General features: G+C 48.6%; 1 protein-coding gene across 4 annotated transcripts in view; it reads right to left on the bottom strand.

Moving 5' to 3' along the window:
* SON (SON DNA and RNA binding protein) overlaps nt 1-24,309 on the bottom strand; it is a 37,173-nt gene extending 12,864 nt beyond the window's left edge. For 2 of the 4 annotated variants that reach the window (XM_021538733.4, XM_077781717.2), the window contains exons 1-6: nt 23,404-23,564; nt 22,590-22,753; nt 8,362-17,658; nt 7,146-7,306; nt 5,561-5,701; nt 4,146-4,337 (exon numbers count right to left, since the gene is read on the bottom strand). In XM_021538733.4, the coding sequence (XP_021394408.3) occupies nt 4,146-4,337; nt 5,561-5,701; nt 7,146-7,306; nt 8,362-17,658; nt 22,590-22,753; nt 23,404-23,492 (10,044 nt within the window). In that variant the 5' untranslated portion in view covers nt 23,493-23,564. Of the gene's footprint in view, nt 1-4,145; nt 4,338-5,560; nt 5,702-7,145; nt 7,307-8,361; nt 17,659-22,589; nt 22,754-23,403; nt 23,567-24,093 lie in introns of those variants that run through there. The other 2 variants (XM_077781716.2, XM_077781715.2) reach the window with 2 other exon arrangements.
* Nucleotides 24,310-24,514: the final 205 nt, after the last annotated feature.

The raw sequence follows: 24,514 nt of genomic DNA, 5'->3' as shown, positions 1-24,514 counted from the left end.
AAGAGGCAACATGATTGAAATCCTGGGACTATAAATCCACACAAGATGGGCTTTCCTGAACAAAGACAAATCTGAATTTAAACTGTAACACCCTGGTAATTTAAAATCACCTGTACACACAAAATATCCAATGACTTATTTTCTAAGAACTGTTTGTCACAAAAAATTCTGGTGTGTAATAAACAGAGAAGCATTTTACTGTTCATTTAGATCTTCTTAACCAACAGAATTAAATGCAATTTAACTAAAACTATGCAGAGCTGGTCACATGAGCACTCTGCTATTAAGTCACACTAAAGCTTGTCTGTATAAAGTAATTCCAGCATGAATCAGATGCATTCCACAATCCTGACTTTAGTGTTTCAAATTTTCATCTTCAGCCTAAACCAGAAGGGAATGGAGCTGTGGAAGGGGATGGAGACCCAGGAGGGGCTGAGGGAGCTGGGAAGGGGCTGGAGAGTTCCTGAGGAGCTGGGAAGGGGCTGGAGAGTTCCTGAGGGAGCTGGGAAGGGAATGGAGAGTTCCTGAGGGAGCTGGGAAGGGGCTGGAGAGTTCCTGAGGGAGCTGGGAAGGGAATGGAGAGTTCCTGAGGGAGCTGGGAAGGGGCTGAGCTGGAGCAAAGGAGGCTCAGGGGGACCTTGTGGCTCTCACAGCTCCTGCCAGGAGGGGACAGCCGGGGGGTCGGGCTCTGCTGCAGGAACAGGGACAGGAGGAGAGGGAACGGCCTCAGGCTGGGCCAGGGCAGGCTCAGCTGGGACAGCAGCAGCAATTTCCCCATGGAAAGGGTGCTCAGGCCCTGGCAGGGGCTGCCCAGGGAGCTTTGCAGTGCCCATCCCTGCAGGTGTCCCCTGGAGGTGGCACTGAGTGCTCTGGGCTGGGGACAAGGTGGGCATGGGGCCCAGCTGGGACTCCCTGGGCTGGGAGGGCTTTTCCAACCCCGGGGATCCTGTAAAACCAGGCTGTGAGCTCACAGAATCCACTGCTTTGGAAAGAATTATCTACATCTGTGCTGCCGAACTACAATAGACTGTAAAGAAAAATATATTTGAAACCATGCTGCAGAGTCACGTGGTGAAAATGTGAAATACAGGAAGGAGCTCACTGCAGACCTTCACTCTGGGCAAAGCCATGGGGAGAGAAATCCACAGCATTTGGGGCTGTACCAATTCTGGCTGGTGTGGAGCTATTTTATAAAATCCTTGTGCCCTGCTCCTCAAAGGATGTGCATTTTATGGATCATTCTGTTTGGAAGGCAGAGAGGGAAGAGTGCAAAGACAAATGGAATTTCTTGAGATGTGGCAGAACCTGGAAGGGCTGGGACTGTTGAGGCAAAAAAGAAACCCAATAATCAGAAATGCAGCTGGCACACACATATCAAGGAGATGGGTTAACATGAACTTCATTTTCATTTGCTTTGTAAAAGCTTTACCTCTTTTGCTGTCACTACCTCCACCTCTAACACATTTTGTACTAAAGGACCAGGAAGAGAAACTGAAACTCCTTTAAAAGTGACTCCGCTGAACAAAACAAACACTGTTAAACCACAAACCCTGTCCCAGAAGCCTGGTCAGGAATTCAGTAAATACTGAAAGGAGGACACAGATATGAACATCTACAATGGCATCAAACACAGGAATTGCTTTTGTGCTCTATTAAATCTGATTTGAAGATTTTTTTTTTTTTTCTGGTCTTTAGGAAAAAGGTGTTTCTATTGGAAGATCACTACTGGAATATCTGGCACTGACCAAAACAGAGGTAAAATCCCCACAAGTCCCGGGTGTCTATGGGCTGAGTTCAGTGCTTATTTCTTGCCAAACAGAACACAAAAAAGGCACAAGAAGAGTTAAAATATTATCTAACACCCCCCTCACACAACAGCATGGATGTAAAAATGCCTGTTTCAAATGCACACTGGCTGAGTTTTCAAGTTTCTCTCATATAAATAATTATTAGAATAATTATTTAATGTTCTGTTTATGAAACTGGTCCAGGAGATAAATAAAAGTTCTTCTACTCACCAAAAGTTTCAATCCAGCAATACACAAAGGCATGGAAGCAGTCCATGAAACCACAGGGGACCACTGCCATGCTAAAGAGGTGTGTTAGTGCTTTACCGGACTGGGGCCTAGCAACATTCCCTGCTGGGTTAATCCCCAAACACTTCTCCATTTTGGAGACCATCATGGCTCTGTGTTATGTCAAGACACTCGATGGCAGCTTTGGATCTTGGAAAAGAAAACAACCATCTCTGCTCAAGGTATAAGAAGTTGTTGTTATTCCTGAGTCAAGGAAAGCAGGTGGAAGTGAGGTGCTGTTCTCCCCCAGAGCTCTCCTGGCTGATCCCCTTTCTCAGACTCACCCCCACAAATCACAAATCCTGAAGCAAGCAAAAAGCAGGTGTTTTACACACTCTGGAGGTCCATGAATGCTTTTCTGCATCCTTAGATCCCAACACTCTGCATGAGTCACCTGGGCTAGCCCAACCCTGGCACTCTGCACTTCCAAACACTCCTTCCTCAGAGGTGTCTCTGCCTGCTACTGACATGGGGAGCCCTCAGATCACTCCAGACCTTCCCCTCCATCTCCTACTACCACACACAACTACTTTAAAGCATCAGATTTTATTAAAACAAGCTGTAATGTATGAACAGGGTCATTTCAGACTAAGCCCGTAACTAATATGTGAATTGAAACACAGCAACAAAACCAACTGTGTGGGGGTTTCATGTCAAGACTTGCACTAGAACAGTATTGCAAAATCAGCAACAACAAATGGAGGTTAATTCTAGGTGAAACTTCAGTTCCAAGCACTCCCAGTTCTCTACTCCCCCAGCAAGGATCTGCCTCGTGTGGCTCCAAGGGAGCCATTTCCACCACAGAGTCCTCCTGAACATTAAATAATTAAGCAGAGAAACACTGTGTTACCTGTCAGGCTCCCTGGAGAAACACACAGCAATTCTGTACCTGCACTTCCCAAACCCCAGGGGATGAACTGCTGGGAGCTAACGCCCCTGAAATCACCCTTAACACAAACCAAGTTAAGGTAAATGCAAATAAAAGTATTTATTTACAAAATATAAAATCAGACAACATCGTTACAGGCATTTATAAAGGTACACACAACAGAAAGGAAAGGAATTTATGTTAAATATATTTACTTCAATGAAACTGGGAATGACATTCTGAACAAACATCTCAGGGTTTTACTGGAGCATGAGAGCCCAAAGTGCAGCTCCCTCCTGTGCTGAGGGAACAAGAAACTGGGTGCCCAACCATCAAATTCTGAGGGATTCCATGAAAAAGCTGGCTAAGTTACATCCTCTGTGCTTTTGGTGCTGTAGAAGAGCCAGAAGAAAATTCCTTCTGTGCCTCAGGGAATGAACTGGCCAGTATCAGAAAGGTCTTGAGAAACAAAATGCACCAAGTGCTAAGATGGCTTTGTCAGAAACTGATGGGGAGGCTTTGGGGTTTGGCTTTGGAAGGTGTGAGAACAAGGCTGGAGGTGCACTGAGGCAACACACGCTTAAAAATAGTAACATCTCTCTTAAATATTTAATTTACTTAATTACAACAGCCCCCAAAAATGTTCTTTAGAAGAACTTTCAAGGGGAAAAACACTTGCTTTGGTTTCTTAGTTTATTATCCATACAATTAAGATTCTCCTTTGGAAGGCCACGTGCAAGACAGCCATTGGAGAAAACATGACTGGAAAGCTAAAAAATCAATACATCCAGAGGAAGTGACTTACAACTTTTAATGGATTACATTCCAGTGTGATGTTCTTGTTCTAAGACTCGTGGGACAATTTTAATTAGCGCTACATACATTATTGTGCAAATCAAGGTATTATTAATTAACCCCTGCAGGAAACTGAACAAGGAATTTTTTTCATCTTCCAGCTACAGTCTAAGTTCTGTTGAGACCAAGAAGCCACCAGCTGCCAGAAGCAGGATGGGTACAGGCTGCTTCCACCACTGCCCACGTGAGCATCCCCATTTGCAGGGCTCAGCTTCTCAGCTCAGTGCAGTGTTAGGCACTACCTTTTTAAGTGCCTTTTTTGTTTTCCCAGACTGAAGTTTGGTACCAGACTGCCCAGGTGATGGTTTTGGTTTTCTTATATGATATGCTCTCCTTGCCTTCCTTACCTCAATGGCTGGCTTGGGGAAAACATCGTCCTTGCCGTCGTCTTTGCCGTTTTTGTCCACGGGAACCCACTCTCCATACACACTGTCTGCCTCCTTCTTCCTATGCTGAGACCCAGAGGAAACAGGGAATTCCTTGGACAGGCTGACCTGGTTTTTTGGTTGGGGTGGTGGTGCTGGTTTTATGCTGGGAGTCTGAAAGAAATAAAATGTGAAAATGTTAAGGCTTGAGAACACCCAAGAGTCATGAGGTGGTTTTGTTGCAAGCACCTGGGATTTGGTTTTTACAGAACAAAAAGAGTAAGAAGCCTTTATAGTTAATAATTTTGGCACAGCCCTAAAAAACACACAAGTGACCCACAAATTGTGCTATCAGAGAAAATGAAAACCCCCTAAAAACAACTTCAGCAGCCCGAAATTCCTGACCCTCCCCTCCCAGCTGACCCCATTCACATGGAGAACACTTCCACCTGCCACACAGGTATTTTGAACGGAAAGCTCCATGGAAAAATCCTGGGCAGCAAAACATTGCCTGTGATCAAAGGCTGCCCATGAGTGGAGAGAAAACAGCTCTCAGTATTTGAGTTTCTAATTCTGGCATATTTTTAGCAGCAGCCTGAGTCTCTGAGCAGACAATGTCTTGTTTTGCCCGGTCTTGTTAATGTATTAAAAACCTGCAGAAATCCCTGCCAGGTTCCTTTCCAAGAGGCAAACACAGCTGGCAGCACTGGATAATATTGGAATGGTTTTAGGAGAGATGAAGACCAAAATGAAAAGGGTCAAAAATAAGACCAAGAGGCAGAGCAGTCCATAACCACTACAGAGCATTCATTCTTCCTCAGAGCCTGGAAGAATTCCAAGGTTTCTTGAATTTCCTTGTAGCCTTTTTTAACAATATAATATAAAATCTAAATCAATTTCTACCTAACACCTTACCTAAACGTGCACTGCCGCTTATTTTGTGTACAGCACAAGCTATACCTATTTATACACAAAACCAGGGATGTTATTTCTGGTTTTGCTAAGCATATTAAAGTTTTTTAGTGCTTTATATCCTGCAAAATCAGAGCAGACCTTCATGGGCACAACCCCCCATCCCAAATAAGACTGAAAAAACCCCACCCAACACCCCAAAAAAACACAAGCCCAAACAAAATTTAAACTAATTCTAATCCATGCTTCAAAGCATTTGATTTCCAGATGCATTTGAAGAAACACTCACAATTTTATCAATTACCAATCAGTAAAACTGGATTATCAATTTAATCTTGAAGGAATTTGGAGTGTTCCTTTAAACTGATTAAAAAATATTCCCAGTTTCACCAAGATTATCAACCCTTGATACATTTCTATAGAATTACTTGCATTATTTAAAAAGAACCAGGATTTAAAGTATTGAAAACGTAAGTAGCACTCACACTTAAATTGAAGAAAATAGGTTTGGGTTCACTCAGCTTAAAAGGATGGTTATAGAAAGGACGTTCTTCCTCCTCTTCATCAGAAACGTGAGGCTTGTTCACTATCACATCATCGGTGCTCTGAGCAATCTTCTTGCATTTCTGAAAAATAAACCAGAGGGAAATGTCATTTCTGAGCAAACCTGAACTTTCAACCCAAACTCACATTTTTACCAAAAAAAGTGGTTTTCTTTACTAACCCAGGAATGGAAAATCTTTTTAGCAACAGCACCAATAGATGTACTTTGGATATTCTACACAAATTATCCAACACCACCATGGCACTCCTTGGTTACTGACTCGGCTCTCTGGCAGAGCAGGGACCCTGTCAGAAGTGATGGCTCAGAGAGCTCAGATTCCTCTGGAATACTGTGGTGTTGGCCAGCTATGCAAACCACCCCCATCTGATGTCCAACAGAACCAAAACACTGAGGGGATAACACACTCAAACTGGGAGGAAACTCCAAGAGGGGAAAAGGAAAGAGAGGAAGAAAATGACCAAAGACAAAAAGACTTTCTCAAGGGGCCAGAATTTTATGGTTAAAATGTCTTTACTGATTTCCTACCACCTGCACTCCCCTTCTGTGGACAATTTTGAGTCAAAGGAACGGAAACATGATTCAACAGATCTCCAAAAGTTGGAAAGGGAAGGGAAGTGCAGATTTGGGGCCTGCAGATTAGCACAAGATATGCTGGATCTTGGTCAGGGTATGTGAAAAACCACCCAGGATGTCACCACAGGGCACCTGCACCAACGCAGCTCTTGCTCAGTACTTCTGCACCCCCAGCCCAGGCACTACTGCAGATTATCAGAACCTGGACATTGCTTCATCTCAGATTATTTCTGTCAATACAATTTTAGAACTGTCACAGTCACGATGCAATTAAAAAACAAAAAAATTAAGGCACTTTTCTATTCCAGATTTTCTCCATTCTGAGGGAAGTCCAAGGACAGCTGGACAAGGCTTGGAGCAACTTGGGACAGAAGAAGGTGCTCCTGCCCATGGCAGGGGGTGGGACAGGCTGAGATTTGAAGTTCCTTCCAACTCCAACAATAACTAACAGCACCAGAACAAAAAAATCAGGAGTGAAAGCATTGGATTTCACTGACAGGCCTGCAGGACAACCACCAATTTGTACGAAATTAGAACAGAATCAAAAACAAGAAAAAAACCCCAAATAATTTGATTTTATGCACTTCCACGGAATTAAAAAATACCAGTTTTGATGACTTAATAAAACCCGTGGGAAGAGTAAGGGCTCAAAGGGGTGTTCAGGCTTTGGCAGGGGCTGCCCAGGGAGGCTTGGAGTGCCCATCCCTGCAGGTGTCCCCTGGAGGTGGCACTGAGTGCTCTGGGCTGGGGACAAGGTGGGCATGGGGCCCAGCTGGGACTCCCTGGGCTGGGAGGGCTTTTCCAGCCCCAGGGATTTGGGATTCTGAACACAAGGCAGCTCCCAGGTGACAGCAGCACGCAGTGACAAGCTCCCACAGGTCACCAACCCCAGTGTGGCCATTTCCAGGCTTGATGCTGCTGTTCTGCCTCACCTCAGTGAGCTCCTTCAGGGTGTCCCTCGAGGACTTCTGGTTGGCTTTGTCATCCTTCTTCTGGGACAGCAGAGGCATCAGGCTCGGGGGTAAGGGCACGCCAGACTTCGCACACATGGCGGCTGCGTTGGCTTTGGCGATCTCAAGCAGCTGGGCCTTGTCTAAAAAGATTTGTTTGTTTGTTTTTACAGAGAAGTCATTATTTTTATAGGTTCTTGTTTTAATAATGAAGAAACATTTCTGGCAAACTAAACAAGAGCACTGAGCATTTTTTCTGTTCTGTGAAAATAACTGAAATTGTACTGAGCTGCTTTAGACTGTGCAGAAGGCAAGTGAAATTGCAAACGTAACCCAGCAGTCCCATAGCAGGCCCAGCTACAACATCCTCCAACCACCCCAGTTCTGATGTCTCTTACTTCACTGATTTATTCCTGTTTTGGCAATACTGAGTCCTTCCTACACAGCATAAAGTCCAGAGTTTCCTCCTTATCTACCTCTGAAAAGCTCTAAAACCTCTGGAGGAAGTCTCATCTCTCCAGATGTAGCCTAATGCTACTTACAACCACCAAACTGAAAAACAAGCTCTGAGAAAGTAAAACATGCTCTTGCTTAAAACACAATTAGGTACAAAACTGTTAACAGAGCTTTCCCTTTATTAACTCATTACCCAAGAAACAACACAGCCTCTCTTCCTCCAAGCACAGAGGAAAGATGCAGCTCTTAATATTTTATTTTATTTTCTGACCTGTTGGGTCTGGGAGTATTTTCACAAACAAGTCTCTCTTTCCTTTAAGTTCCTACCATGGGAAAGAGGCAAGACAGAGTTCTGGGAACAGCTGACAACAGAGCTTGGGACTTTCCAACTGGCACGTGAATGACTTTGTCCTCAGGAGTAGAAATTCTAAATTTTCTTACATACAAGTACTTGAAGTACTCCGCCTTTAATATTATTCAGAATGTTCCTTGAGGCTGCAACACGCTACCTTTGTACAAAAGCTTTAGAAGCAAGGTAAAACTGGCTCTAAAGAGGCTTTCATTCAAATGCTCAAAATTCCTCTCCAACATAAAACTTCCTGCTGGAAGTCACTGCCTGAAACTAATGTACAGAGTGACTTCTAAGAAATCCCTTACGAATGCTCCAGAGCTGAATCGGACAATGCAAATCCACCCACTTCCACCTCGGCATGGAACCACTGAAAATAAAGCGCTCACTTACCCAGGTCTGTAAGACGTTTGGGCGATCTGCTGGAGAACTCTGAGGACCTGGACCTGCGCCGGTCGGGGGATCTGCTGTAGCGCCTTCTCCCCGAGGACCGCGAGCGCCGCAGCCGGATCGGGGACCTGCTGGAGCTCCGCCTCCTTCCCCTGGACCGCGAGCGCCTCTGGCGAAGAGGGGTCCGACTCCTGCTCCGCAATCGGAGCGATATCCTGCGGTCTCTCGAGTCGGATCTTCTCCTCCTCCTGTCGGTAGATCTCGATCTGTTTCTCTGAGACCTCTTGCGCCTGTCTCTGGACACGGAACGCCGCCTTCGTGATGCCGACCTCGACCTGCTTCTCCTCCTGTGCCTGGAACGCGACAACGAGCTGGACCGAGATCTGGATGCTCTTCTCCTCGTGGCTGACCTGGAGCGATTCCGTCTGGAGCGCGAGTCTGTGTCGTATCTCTTGGACCTGCGCTGGGAGGACCTGGAGCGCCGGCTTCTGGACCTGCGCGATGAATCTTTGTCTGCTGCTTTCTCCACAGACTTGGACTGGCTCCTCTGGCGAGCAGCGGACCTGGAGCGTCTCCGCCTGGACCTGCGTGAGGACTCCTTGTCTGCTGTTTTCTCTACAGATGTTGACTGGCTCCTCTGGCGAGCCGTGGACCTGGAGCGTCTCCGTCTGTACCTCCGCACGGATTCCTTGTCTGCTGTTTTTTCCACAGATGTGGATCGACTCTTCTGTCGAGCAGGAGACTTTGAGTGTCTGCTTACAGATCTCTGTGGAGACTCCTTGTCAGATGCTTTATCAACAGATTTGGATCTGGATTTTTCACGCTCGGAAGACTCAGAACGTCTACTTTCAGGGACAAAAGAAGAGTCCTGTTCCTCTGACTGCTCAAGAGGCATGGAATCCTGCTTTTCCTCATCTGCCAAAGAAGGTTCTGCATCCTCTCCCTCCTCTTCACCACTGGAAGACTCTGACTCATGCTCATCTGATGATGTGGACTCTCTTTGTTCAGCTGTCAAGGAGGGCTCTGCATCCTCTCCTTCTTCTTCAGCAGTGGTAGACCTTGATTCAGCCCCATCAGGGGATGCGGAACGTCTGTGTTCAGCTGTCAGATGTTCCACATCCTCAGCTTCTTCACCAGCAGTAGACCTTGACTCTTGCTCATCTGATGAGGTGGAATCTCTTTGTTCAGCTGCTGAGGAGGGCTCCACATCCTCTGCGTCTTCACCAGCAGTAGACCTTGACTCCTGTTCATCTGAAGATGTGGAGTGTCTACGCTCAGCTGTCAAAGAGAGCTCCTGGTCCTCTGCTTCTTCACCAATGGTTGACCTTGACTCACGTCCATCAGGAGACACAGAGCGATGTTCAGCTGTCACATCCTCTGCTTCTTCATCAGCTGAAGACCTAGACTCATGGTCATCAGAAGATGTGGAGTGTCTACGTTCAGCTGTCGAGGAGGGCTCCCCATCCTCTACATCTTCCCCAGCAGCAGACCTCGACTCACGGTCATCAGAGGATACGGAATCTCTTCTTTCAACTGCCAAGGAGGTCTCTGCATCCTCTGCCTCTTCTCCAGTGGTTGACCTTGACTCATGCTCATCAGAGGACTCAGAGCACCTACGTTCTGTTGTCAAAGGCTGCTCCAGATCCTCTGCTTCTTCACCAATGCTAGATCTTGACTCATGCTCATCAGGGGAAGTGGAACGCCTCTCCAGATCATCCATTTCTTCATCAGCAATAGACTTCTGGTCATGGCCCTCAGGGGATGGGGATCGTCTATGTTCAGAAGTCACAGAAGACTCCAGACCCTCTTCCTCCATGGGAGACCTTGGCTCCTGACCTTCCTGATATGAGGATGTGGAGTATCTACGCTCAGATCTCAAAGAGGGCTCTAGATCCCCTGTTTCTTCACCAGGGCCCACACTGCAGTTATCAGGAGACACCGAGCACCCTTCAGGCACTAAAGAAGGCATTGCATGATCCATTTTTTCAACAGTGGTAGAATTCAAGTCGCTGCCATCAGGGGACATGGAGGCTCTATCATTCAGTGTCAAGGGTTCAAGACCATCTACTTTTTCAACAGTGGTGGATCTCAACTCCTGTCCATCAGGAGATGCTCCATGTTCATTTTCAGGTGTTGGAGAACGGTCCCGCACATCTGCTTTCTGAAGAGAGGTGAAACTCACCTCCTGGCTCTCGAAAAAGAGATGGTCACGTTCAGCTGCCAAAGTAGAATCCACACCCACTGTTTCCTCAGCATGCCCCAATCTTGACTCGTACTCTTCAGGTGACAGAGCATGTTCAGATGTCAGAGAAGGTTCCTTGGCTAGTACTCCTTCAGCAGGGCTGGACTGCAGCTCCTGACCTTCAGGAGTCACGGGACATTCACCTTCAGACAAGGACAACTCCCGCCGCTCTGTTTTTCCAGCAACAGCAGGCTGCAACTCCTGGCTATCAGTGGATATTGAACTTTCACTTTCAGATGCTTCAGAATGTTCCTCCAATTCTTCTTTTTCAACAGGACTGGATCTCAAATGATGCCTTTTGGGGGATGCCTCGTACTCATTTTCAGACAGCAAAGAACACTCCTGCACCTCTGGTTTTTCAGGGTAAGCACAGAGCAGCTCCTGCCCCTTGGGAGATGCAGCGTATTGGTTGTCTGGGACCAGCACTGGCTCCGGCACTGCTGTGCTTTCAGTGGGGCCAGACTGCAGTATTTGGCCTTGATGGTAGATGGAATATTCATTGCCAGGTGTCAGAGAAGGTTCTTGCACCTCCTTCTCAGCAGGGCTGGCTATCACCTCCTGGACCTCAGGAGACTCACTGTATTCATTTTCAGGCAGCAGAGAACACTCCTCCACTTCTGGTTTTCCAGTCAAGGGCAAGCTGTGATCTTTACAAGACACAGCACTGTCAGGAACAACAGCCTCCTCCTGCATCTCTGCTTTCTCAGGAGAGCTGGACCTCAATTCCTGGCCCACCCAGGACACAGCATGTTCATTTTCAGACACCAGAGCAGGCTGCTCTACCTGTGTCTCTTCAGCAGACAGTGACTGCAGGTCCTGGCTGTCGATGGACTCCAGACATCTTTCTTCAGGCATCTGATAGAGCTTCCGCAGCTCTGTTTTTTCAGCAGGGGTTGATGTCAACTCTGGGCCATCAAGCCCTATTGTGTACTCATTTTCAGACACTTGAGAAGGCTCCTCAGCTCTTTCAAAAGTGGCGGATGCCAACTCATGACCATCGGAAGCAACAGAACACCTGCTTTCCTGTATCAGAAAGGGCTCCTGCACCTGCACTTCTTCACTGTAGGCAGATCTCAGCTTGTAGCCATCAGGGGACGCCACGTGTTTCACTTCGGATGAATTCAGCATTTCTGCTTTCTCCGCAGGGACGGGTCTCACCTCATGACTGTCAGGCAACAGCACGATCCCATCTGCCGATGTCACAGCAGTCACTGGGGGCTGTAGTTTTTCAGGCGTGCCCACGGATTCACAGCCATCAGCAGACATGGAGAAGCCACTTTCCAGTGACAGGGAAGGCTTCTGGATCTCCAGTTTTTCAACTGCAGCAGATGTCAATTTATAGCCTTCAGGTAAGATGGAACACCGGAGCTCAGATGCCGCTGACAGTTCTGCACTTTCTGTTTGCTCAAAGGAATTGTACTTTGCTTTGTGGCCATCATGGCATATGGGAATCCCACTTTTAGATATCACCAAAGATCCTGCACCATCTATTTTTCCAGTTAGGTATCTTGATTCATGTATTTCCGAAGATCTGGAGCAGTCAACCTCAAGCACTTGTGGATGCGTTGGACCGTCTAAAGCTTTGTCAACAGATGATCTGGACTCACAAACTTCAAAAGAAGACACTGAAATGACGTCAGCAGACACCTCAACAGAACCACACACAGATGTCAGGGAAACATCTGGAGTCTTGACTTTTTCAACAGATAAAAATCTTTGTTCATTTCCATGGGGTGACTTAAAGGGCTCATCTACAGACAATGGACGCTCCTGTGTTGGTGCAGTGAAGCTGGATCCTGATCCAGGTCCATCAGGAGACATGAAGTGTCCACTGTCAGAAGGCAGAGAAGGCTCCTGCATCTGGACTGACTCACAGCCATCAGGGATCACAGGGCGGATCATTTCAGGTGGCAGGAAAGGCCTCTGAGCTTCCACTGCTCCAGGGCTGTCAGCCAGCTGGGAAGACTCACGTTCAGGTATTTGCAGAACCTGTGAAAGCTCTTTGTGTTCACCAGGGATATGCTGTGATTCACAACCATCAGAGAAGTTGGAGACCTCACCTTCAGACAGGAGAGAAGATGACTGAATTTGCATGCCTCTTTTAAGTGCTGGAGGAAGCTCTGGACCTTCTACTTCTTTGAGAGGTGCAGTTCTGGACTCATCTTCATGCAATGCAGAGACATGAAATTCTGCTACTGAAGAAGTTTCTAGATCTCCTCTATTTTCAACAGATGAGGATCTTGACTTGGATGTGGAGTATGGAAGCTCAGGTGGCAATGAAGACTCCAGAGCTGCCGCTTTTTCAGTTGATCCATTTTCAGATGTCCTAGACAGCTCTGAATCCTGTGTTTTTTCCACAGATGTGGATCTCAATTCCTGGTCATCTGGGGTTTTGGAGGTATCAAATTCAGACATGGCAGGATGCTGCAGATCTGCTGCTTTTTCAACAGATGAGGAGCCTTCCTCAAGATTCTCTGAAGTTTGGGATAATCCACTTCCAAATGATGGTGGCAGCACTGGGCCATTTACTCCTTCATCAGACAAAGCTACTGATGTGGGACCATTAGAGGATTTACCTTCACTTTCAAAAGAAGACTGAGGAACATCTTTATCAAGACCTTTGGCTGACTCCTGAAGTTCAGAAGACTCCACATGCTTGCTACTGGACTTTGCTGAGGATAACTTATCTTTTTTTTCTACAGATTTGGACCTTGACTTTACACTGTCAGAGGACTTGGAACGCTTCCGTTTGGATTTTTTTGAAGACTCCTTGCGCTTTTTTTCAACAGACCTAGACCTAGACTTGTAACGTTCAGAAGATTTTGAACGTCGACGCTTGGATTTTCGTGAGGATTCCTTCTTTTTTTCTACTGATTTGGATCTAGACTTGTAGCGGTCAGAGGACTTGGAGCGCTGACGTTTAGACTTCCGCGATGATTGCTTTCGATCCCTTTTTTCTACTGACCGGGATCGAGACTTGTAGCCATCCGAGGACTTTGAGCGCTGACGTTTGGACCTCCGTACAGATGCCTTCCGACCTCTTTTCTCAACAGATCTTGACCTGGATTTTGAACGATCAGAGGAACCAGACCGATGTCTGAACCTCCAGGAGTATTCTTTGCCTCCGCCCTTTTCTGAAGACCTGGATCTAGATTTTGAGCGGTCAGAGGACCTGGAATGTCTGCGGCGGGATCGCCAGGAGGACAACCTCTTTTCTGCTGATCGTGACTTAGACCTGTAGCGGTCGGATGACCTGGAACGTCTCCGCCTGGACCTTCGGGAGGACAGCCGCTTCTCCACCGACCTGGACTTGGATCTGTAGCGATCAGAAGACCTGGAACGTCTGCGCCCGGACCTTCGGGAGGACAGTCGCTTCTCCACTGATCTGGACTTGGATCTGTAGCGGTCAGAAGACCTGGAACGTCTGCGCCCGGACCTTCGGGAGGACAGTCGCTTCTCCACTGACCGTGACTTAGACCTGTAGCGGTCAGAAGACCTGGAACGTCTGCGCCCAGACCTTCGGGAGGACAGTCTCTTTTCCACTGACCTGGACTTGGATCTGTAACGGTCAGATGACCTGGATCGTCTGCGTCTGGACCTTCGGGAGGACAGTCGCTTCTCCACTGACCTGGATTTAGACCTGTAGTGGTCAGATGACCTGGAGCGTCTCCGTCTGGACAATCTCTTTTCTGCTGATCTGGATTTAGACCTGTAACGGTCAGATGACCTAGAAAGTCTACGCCTGGACCGCCGGGAAGACATTCTCTCTCTCTTCTCCACAGATCGGGACCTCGATTTGGAATGCTTTTTTCTGGAAACGGAATAATTTCTGCTCCTAGAACGTGCTCTTTTAGAGGTCAAACGCCTGGAAGTAGAACGTGACCTTGACTTTTTCTTCCGCTTCCTAGATCTGGACTGAGACTTGGAACGGCTCCTTTTCTGTTTCTTTGAATCATGTTTTTTCTCACTGGTTCTATGACTACTTTTTTCAATAACATTCTCAAGCCTCATGAGAGTCTCCTTCATTCGTGCCGCCACATCAGGTTGCACATCGGATGTTTCCGAGTCTCTTTTCTCTGAGTCCTCTTCAGGAGTTGCTTCTTTGATATCCTCAGCCTCTGGAGTGTCTTCCAACTGGCCTTCCTCTATAAGTTCTGGACCTGCTTCTGCATCAGTCTCAGGTACTGGAGCTGCTTCCAAATCTTTTGTCTCTGCCTCCAACCCTACAGCTGCTTCTCCATCTTTCAGCTCTACATCAGTCCGAGGAGCTGTTTCCAAATCTTGTGTTTCTGCTACAGGAGTCTCTGCTGAAACTTCTTCCTCTGCTGCATGTGAAGAACTAAGAACTGTTTCTGCTACTAAAGGCTCAGATGTTTGAGTCTGCTCTGCATCTTCCTTCTCAATCACCATATCCTCCACCTGTTGACTCTGTACTCCTTCTACATATTGTACCTCAGCTGTCACTTCATGTTCCAGTGTGGTTTCCAGGCCTTTCACATCCCCTGTTTTTGGAACTGCTTCAGAAGCACCCAAGATTTCTGGAGTCTCTTCTGAACTCTTCCACTCTGTAGCAGGTTTTACTTGAAGATCTTGTTGCTTTTCAGCATGCAAGTTTTCTGGAGCAGCTGCTGAAGCATCATGCATGGGTACCTCAGGCTCTTCACCTGTTTCAGAACCTTTCACCTCTACTGTTGCAGACTCTTTCATGCTCTCTAGCCACCTCATTCCTCCAGCTTCTGATGCTGGCTCCAGATATTTTGCTTTCTCCATTTCCAAGAGCTCATTTCCTTGTGTGCTGGTCCTCCTTGCTGCCATTTCATGTTCTACAGCAGATCCCTGAGTTTGCATATCTGGCAATTCTGTCAGTACTCCTGATGCCATACTGTTTTCTTCCACTCTGGGCAAAGACTCCAATACTGCTGCTGAATGACCTACTATTTGCTCCTGAATAGATTCTGAACTGGTTTCTGAGGTCTGCACAGCTCCCAGGATTGCTTCTCTGCTCCTTGTCTCTGCTTCTGGGACGTGCTCTGAATCCTTTCTCTTCCTCAGCACCTCAGTTTGTGAGGGCATTGTGTGTGTCATGAGCTGCGATTGGGCACTGATGGAACTCTCTGTTTGGCTTGCATGGAGAGGTTCTCTCTCTGCTGTGGCTTGCCATGGCATCACCCCTGCTGACGCCTCAGCCTCTCTAACTGGTTTCACGCTTTCACATACAAGCACAGGTTCAGGAGTCTTTTCTAAGGCAGGAAGTCTTGGACTTGTAACAGTCCCACAATGTATAGCTTCTTCTGAAGCTTTCACACCTTCTACTTGTAAGGACATCGAAGTTGTTGTAAAAGTTTTTGCTTCCACCACAGCTGCTGGTGTCAGGACTCCTCCTGGACCTTGTGTGTTTTCCTTCTGCAAAGACAGGGAAGCTGCCAAACCTCTTACATGTGATTCACTCTCAGGTCTTGATTCTCTCGGCAATGAAGTACCTTCTGAATATTTTGCTTGTGGACTCCTAAAACCCTCTGCCATATGGACTTCTGGAGCTGTCTGGGGAACAAAGGTCTGTACAACCGCTGCGGGTTCTGAAGTTGTTCCTAATCCTTTTGCCTCTGCAACAATGTTCATACCTGTCAGTCCTGCTGGAAGTGCAGATCCCTGGGTTCTGTCTACACTCCTTGTTTCTGCCAAGACTCCATGTTGTAGGAACATTCCTGATGCACCCAGTGCTGTTGCAGAACCAGTGGTACCTTCCACACTTTTGCCTTGCAGACTTTCATGAGCTGCTCTGACATCTTTTGCTACAACACCCACAGGTTCCACGGTTCTTTCTAAAGCTTTCACACTTCCCATAGCTGGTTCCGTATCCTTCATTTTTGTAACAGCTCCTGGTCCTGGAGGTGTTTTGGCACTTATTTCCACGTGGGTCACATGGGTGGCTGCAGATACTGTCACAGGATGTTGCAAAGGTATACCTGCTTTCAGAACACTGGAAGCCTCCATGGGGCTGCCCTGCGTCATGCTCAAACTCCCAGATATAACTGAGGGCTGCAGGGATGGCTCCAAAGTTCTGTTCGCACCCCCCAGCTCCAAAGGTCTCTCCACACTTCTCACATTTCCCATGTGCAGAGATTTTTCAGCTGTTTCTGGAATTTTCACTTCTTGCCCAGCCACAGCACTTGGAGGTGCCCAATTTGCAGGTGTAGGGGATGTTGTCACACCACTTGCCAAGGAAACGGATTCTGAAGCTGTGTCCAATCCCTGTGCTGTCCTCTGAGACACAGACTGATGAGATGCTTCAGAGTAAGTCAACACCTCCATGGTCTCAGGCTCCAGAGCTGCATCTGAAGCTTTTGCTTCCCCAATGCCTGGAGATTTCAGAGTAACTTCTGCACCTCCTAGTGCTTCTACTGAATCTTTCTGAATCTCCAATTTACTGACAATTCCAGATGGGATGCCGGACCAAGTATAATTTCCAGTATCAACAACACTGGCATTAACAGCTACAGGATAAATATTTTCATGGGATTGTTGAATTTGTTCTTCACTAGTGCAAATTCTAGTTTGAGCTATACTAGTATGTTCTGCAATATTAGACTGGATGCTTTCTAAATTAAATGGAGGATTTGCTGCACACAAAGTCCCCTCCACACTTCCAAGATTTTCTGCAGTTTGCTGAGAATCAGTCACTGAATGAGAAACAAGTCCTAAAGCTTGATTATCAAGCCCCTCAGCTGGTTTTGAGCACAGTTCTGGCTGCACGTGGCCAGCCAGGTTTGCATCTGCAAGCACTCCATGCTGTACATTCAGTTGGGAGCTGCACTGCTCTGGCACCAAGAGAGGGGCCGGCTGCACGCCTGCAGGTTCTCCAGGACGTGCACTCAACTTGGATTCCTTTGGTTGCTTTTTATGCTTTTTCTCTTTCTTTCTTTTCTTCTTCTTTTTCTTCTTCTTCTTGCTTTTGTGCTTCTTGTTTTTCTTTGCTTTTTTCCTAGGAATTTCATCTTCACCAGTAGAGCTCCTTTTTGTAGACTGAGTACTATTTTTCACAGTATTTTTGTCTACATCTAGAAAAAATGACATTTACCTTGTAAACATTTGTCACACTGCGTATAAAAAATTCTTTCAGAGTAGTTGCGAAGTACATGGACAGAGGTACAAAACAACTAAACTTGCAAATCATGCTCAATTCACTGGACTACCACACACAAACAGCACACACTCCTTTTCCAGCTCTCTTTCCTTCCTCTCAGAGTTACTTTAAGCAACACTTTTTTCAAAAAATGACCCAAATCTTGTTAGTCAGCTCAGAAGTCCAGAGGGAACCCAGCTCTTTCCAAGTAGTATCATAGTCATGAAACAGTTTAGGTTGGGAGGGACCTGAAAGCTCATCTTGTTCCACTCCCTGCCGTGGGCAGGGACACCTCCCACTGTCCCAGGCTGCTCCAACCCCAGTGTCCAACCTGGCCCTGGGCACTGCCAGGGATCCAGGGGCAGCCACAGCTGCTCTGGGCACCCTGTGCCAGGGCCTGCCCACTCTAATAGGGAAGATTCTTCTCCTAATGCATGATCTAACCTTGCCCTATGGCAATGAAATGCCATTGCCCTGAAGAAGGAAACAGAGGATGATTCTGGGAATTACCACCCTGTCAGTCACAACTTTCTGTGCTGGAAAGTTAATGGAACAGATCCTCCTAGAAGCTCTGCTAAGGCACATGGAGGACAGGGAAGTGATTTGAAACAACCAGCATGGCTTCACAAAGGGAAAATCCTGTCTGACCACCTGCGGTGGACTGACCACATCAGTGGGTAAGGGAGGAGCTACAGATGGCATTTATCTGGACTTCTGTAATGTATTTGACCCAGTGCCCACACAACATTCTTCTCTTCAAACTGGAATGAAGAATTTGACAGGTGCACTGTCAGGTGCATTAGCAGTTGTTTGGATGGTCATATCCAGAAGACAGTGGTCAAAAGCTCTAAGTCCTGACGGACATCAGTGACCAGTGGTGTCCCTCAGAAGTCCATATTGAGACCAATGTTACTTAATAGCTTTGTTAGTGAATCAGTGTTACTTAATATCTTAATTAATGACAGAAGGATCAAGTGCACCCTCAGCAGGTTTGCAGGTGACACCAAGCTGCAGGTGACACCTCTAAAGGATGAGGCATCCAGAGGGACCTGGACCTGCTCCAGAAGGGCCCCGTGGGAATCTGCTGAGGTTTAACAAGGCCACAGGCTGCACTTGAGTTGGGGCAACCCCTGGGATAAATCCAGGCTGGGATGAGCAGATGGAGCAGTCCTGGGAGAGCTGGACCTGCTCCAGCCCAGAGTTCCCCGTGCCCTGGGCTGAGCCCCAGCTGGGGATCAGGAGAGGGACTGGGATTGGGATTGTGCCCCTGTGCCCCACAGGTGAGATCCCACCTGCAGAGCTGCCCCAACCCTGCCCCAGCACAGGAGGAGCTGGAGCTGCTGCAGAGAGCCCAGAGGAGGCTCCAGAATGAGCAGAGGGACGGAGCAGCTCTGCTGGGAGGAAAGGTTGGCACAGCTGGGATTGTTCAGCCTGGAGAGACTTCAGGAGACCTAACCATGACCCTCCAGTACAGTAAAGGTGGTGGAAGACTACTGACAAGAGCCTGGAGTGACAGGAAAAGGACCAGTGGGTTCAAAACTAGGGAAAGTAGGGTTAGATTAGATCTTAGGAAAAAATTCTCCACTGTGAGGGAGGTGATGCCCTGGCACAGGTTGCCCAGGAAAGCTGTCCCATCCCTGGAGGTGTTCAAGGCCAGACTTGACAAGGTTTGAAATAACCCAGGATAGTGGAAGGTGACCATGCTCACGGTCAGAGGGTCTGGAACAAAATACAAGGCCCTCTTCCAATCCAAACCATTTTATGACTCCTTTGTGTCCTGTCCCTCCATGCCCTGGAAATTGTCTCTCTCCAGCTTTCCTGGGGTTCCTTGAGGCCCTGCAAGGCCACCCTGAGCTCAGCCCAAAGCTTCTCCTGTGCAGGTGAACAATCCCAGCTGTGCCAGCCTTTCCTGCCAGCACAGCTGCTCCATCCCTCTGCTCATCCTGGAGCCTCCTCTGGGCTCTCTGCAGCAGCTCCAGCTCCTGCTGTGCTGGGACAGGGCTGGGGCAGCTCTGCAGGTGGGCTCTCACCTGAGCAGGGCAGATGGGCTGGATGTCCCTCCACCCACATTCAGTGGGGCAGCACATTCTAACAGGAGGCTGGGAATGTGCTTTCAAACCCCCAGCACTGCACATGGAAGATAAACAAAAATTCCCATTTTCCAAACAAATTACCAAAGTGGGGATTTATGCTACAAGACCTGAGCAGCCACTCTCCCCTGCTGTGTTTTAACCCCTGAGTGAGTCCAGTGTTGCTGTTGTGTTAGAAATCCCCTGAGTATTTACTGACTAAGTTACTCACTGGGGTCTAACAAGTTCGGGAAAAGAGCATTTATGTCCCCAATCCCAAAACAACTTTAAGGCACTACAGGAGGAACAGCTGCTGGGACAGGCAGGACTGCAGCTGCAAAGCTGCATGTTCCTCTGAGAGTGTTTGCTTCCAGCTGTAAAGTAACAAAATCAGATAACTCTGGGGACAAGCAAATCACTGATGGGGAAGGGAAAGAGTGAGTCTGGGGTTTCCATCACCACCTTTTAATTCTGTACCTCACTTCCCTCTGGATTTAACCTTTGTTAGGTTCTTGCCCTTCTGGAGTCCTAGTGCCATGTTTTCAGGAAAAAGGCACTTTATGTTAAAGGCAGCTTGCTGGGATTTCTGTGAAATAGGAGCTGTATGTTGAAGTCTGATTACATGTTCCTTTCAATTATTGTATTTATACAGGCCAGGGCAGCAACACAGACACTCCAATCAGAATCCATGATCCCAAAGCTCACTGTTTTCCAGTCTCCAAAATCTTGCAAAAGCATTTGGTACTTACACCACTGTTAAATGAATGTGAATTGCGATTCCACAACAAGTACACCAGACACATATTTATGGGATAAGCAACTTAGAAATAGTTTTTGCACCAACACTGCTGTGAATGCATTGAGTGAAGCAGAGTCAAATTTATGGACAAAATGTCCAGCCCACAGCTGGAGAACTGCATTACTCAGTGGGTGAGCAATCAATGTTAGGAATGACTGAGGCGACATGGGGCAGACACTAGTTACTAGTGGGGTTCTGCAGGGCTCCATTCTCAGCCCAGTTCACTAGCAACCTGGACACAGGACTCAAAGGGATAATTAGTCTGCTGAGGACAATAAATGGGGAGGAGCTGTTGGCCCTCTTGAGTGCAGAGAAGCCCTGCAGAAAGACCTCAACAAATCACAGAGATTGGCAATCCCCATCCATGTGGAGTTTAACAGGGGAGCTGCTGGACTGGGCAATCCTGGCTGTGTGGATGGAGAGCAGCTGTGGGAAGGGCCCTGGGGGTCCTGGTCCATGGCCAGCTGGAGCTGAGTCAGCAGTGCCCTGGCAACCAGGAGAGACATGAGGACAGGGAAGGTCTGGAGGGGGCCCCTGAGGTCCCTGGGGCAGCTCAGCCTGGAGCAGCCTGAGGTCAGAACTCCCCGGGGCTGCAGGGACAGCTCCGATCTCTGCTCTGGGCCAGGGACAGCACCAGGGAGCGCCTGGGGCTGGGCCAGGCCAGCTCAGGCTGCAATCGGGGAAAGGCTCTTCCCCAGAGGTGCTGGCACTGCCCAGGGAATGGGCACAGACCTGAGGCTGCCAGAGCTCCAGGAGCCTTTGGGCAGTGCTGCCAGGGATGCCCAGGGTGGGGTTGGTGGGGGTCTGGCGCTGAGGCACCCCTGTGGATCACTCCAGCTAAGGATATTCTGGGGTTCTATAAAATGAACTTTTCTGCAAAGATAGTTCATTAGATTCAGATAATCAGATAATGCCTCTTGCCCAACTCCTTTTTCGAGATGGACAGTGGGAATGTTTGCCACAGGAAAGTTTATTAAATTCCAAGTTAACAACTCTCACTTCTTTATTACCATGTGACCTTGCCTCAGTCCTCCACACAAGAGCAAAACAAAAAATAAAAATCACATCACCAAACAAAACCAACAAAACCCACCAACCAACCAAGAACCTATCCAAACCTCCCCATGTCAGCCTGAAGTGCTGTTCGTAGAGCATAAATTAAAAACTTGAAAATGCTCAAGGTACACAAACCACTGAGCAAAAAGCCCCAGAGCAATCCCAAACTCCTGCCAGCAGAATCTCTGCTTTTCTGTGCTGCCTCTGGAACTGTACTCACCCAGCACTGCAGCCACCTGTGTCTGAATTCCCAAAAATGGGAAATGCAGTAATTATAGCCTTCAGCAGCTCAGCAACCCTCCACAGCCAGAAATTTTACAGCAAGGACCAATCCCACAAGAGGAAACACTCAGATGTGACTTTTTAGCCTTAAAAAATCTAGTCATTTACTCAAGATCTGAGACTGGCACATAAAAATCCCTTTGCAAGTCTGCAGTATAAATATCTACACTTTAAAAAAGCAAATCATATTTTGACTGAACAGTAGTTCATCACAGATCTGTTTTGTAATAAATATTATTTCAAAATAATCTTGAAAACCAACCCAAAGCAGAAACTGCTTCTATCAGCATCAGCTTTGGCATTAAGAACACTTCAGTGACCCTGTAGTAGATACATATAAAATAATTCAGAATTTATAGACATATATATATATATATGGAAATTATTTATGTCTTTCAGAACTGGAAATAAAAAAACTCCAACTTTTCCCCGTAGCAATGCTTACATATAACCAGCTCCATTTTTAGATTATTTATTTCTCTGGCCACTTCTGGATGTAAAATCAAGCAGAGAAAATATTTAACAATTCACAACAAACGCACAACTTGCCAGAGGAGCAGCTCCAGGAAGCACATTTTCATCTCTGTGAAACTGATTTGATTTTAGGCGCAGTCACAGCCTTCTTAGCAAGAACAGATTTGCCAGAGGGAGTTTTATTACCTGGGTTGCACTGCAGCTCTGTCCCGAGGGCTCCAGAGAGCACTTCCTCTATTTTCTGCACTATCTGATCACTCTGACAACTCCCAGCAGCTCCAGAGGCTTCGGAAGGCCCGGCTTGCTCAGCTGGGATCGTGTCACCATTGGGCTGGCCTTCCACATTTGCACTAACCAAAGAAAAAAAACAAAAGCAAAATAACTTTAAAAATCAATTTAATACAAGCGGTTTTAAGCCCTTTTTCGAACATTTTTTGTTGTTCACATGCATTTATTATACCCAGCTCTTCAGAACAGTATTCTAGTCTCCTGAAAAAGGCGTGCTCTTAGGGAAAAAATCTGCCATTGGATTAATTCTCACTTATTTAGCCCCGACACTTTGTGACTACTGAGGTTGAGACGCAAAATAAGAAAAAAAAAACAACTACATTGTGGAATGTGCCACATCCCCCATGCTCGTACCTTATAGGGGTTTCCTCCACAAAATAAATACACATAATGCGCTCTCTGACAGCTTTTCCTTGTTCTTTCCAAGGTTTTCCTTCTTTTACGAGAAAAACTCGGCAAATTTAGCCGTAAATCAGACAAACCATACAGGCGCCTGCCCCTACGGGAGGACAGCACCGAAACCGAGGAGAGAGCGAGTGGTCGCGTCCCACCACCGTCCTCTCCCGGGCCCCGGGCCGTGCTTCCCTCAGGGCGCCCGCACGGCCGCGACCCCCCCCCGGCCCCGCCATGTTGCCGCCGACACGACCCTCAGGCCGCGGCCCGTCTCTCTCCGCCCGGCGCCCTTCCCCGGCGCTCCCCACCGCCCCGTTACCCGCCGTGCTGCTGCTGCTGCTCCTCCTGGATCTCCCGGAATTTGCTGACCACAAAGGACCGAAGGATCTCCTCGATATTCGTCGCCATGACACCCCCCCCTTCCTTCCTGCCCCGACGCGAGGCCTCCAGTATCCCACAGCGCACCGCGGCCCCGGGCGCGCGCTGACGTCCCCGCTGTAAGCCCCCTCGCGATTGGCTGCGTCTGCTGTAAGCCCTCTCGCCATTGGCCGAGGCGGCGTGTGGCTGCGAACGGCCGCTCTAGCGCGGCGCACGGGCCATAGAGCAGCGGCGGGTTCCGCGGGAGGGGGGGGAGGAAGGTCTCGTGTCCCCTCAGCCGCCGCCGCCATGTTGTGGCGCTCCCGCCGCCCCCCCGCGCTCCGCGCCCGCCGCCGCCGCCACCGGCAAAGCCGCCCCGAGCGTGTCCCCGTCCCCCGATGAAAGCACTAAACCAGTCCTCGGCGCTCCGCGCCCACACGGCCGCCTCGCACAGACCCTTCCCCACACAGACACACCGCCCCGCCGCCGCCACTCGCGGCCCCTCTGGCGTCCCGTACGCCGCGTCCGAGCCCCCGCGGCCCCGCCGAGGGCAGGGGAAGCACCGCGGCGTCCCCCACCGCCGGTCCCGTCCCCCGCGCTCCCGCGCAGCCTTCCCCGGCGCCGCCGGATCCCCGCGGCGGCCGCTGCTTACCCGGCCGAGGCCATGGCGGGCTGAGGCGCGGCTGCGATCGGGAGAGATTCCATCGGTGCCCATGGAGCGGGGCCGAGCCCCGCGTGTGCTCCGGGCGGGCGGGCGGCGGCTCTCAGGGGGCTCTGCCCGCTCACGGGCGGCGCTGCTGCCGCTGCCGCATCACCACGGGGCCCTCAGCCCCGGCTCCATGCGAGAGGCGCCCGCCCGCGCTCCCTCCCTCCCCCTCCGCCCGGCGGTGACACGCACATGTGCTCCGGGGGCTGGCAGCGGGGCCGCGAAAATTAAAGGAACAAAGGGGGGGAACCGGAGGGAGGTGGGTAAATAAAGTGCGCCTTTTGCCCGCCTGGGAAGTCGGAGATTTTCTGGCGGTGATGGAACGCACCGAAATGAGTTTGTCCAGAGTACAGCCACATTAGGGACC

This window comes from Lonchura striata, chromosome 1 (genome assembly GCF_050655825.1).
Source record: "Lonchura striata isolate lonStrDom1 chromosome 1, ASM5065582v1, whole genome shotgun sequence".
Lineage (NCBI taxonomy): Eukaryota > Metazoa > Chordata > Aves > Passeriformes > Estrildidae > Lonchura > Lonchura striata.
The sequence above is the reverse complement of the archived record's forward strand: the minus strand, read 5'-3'. Positions and strand labels throughout refer to the sequence as shown.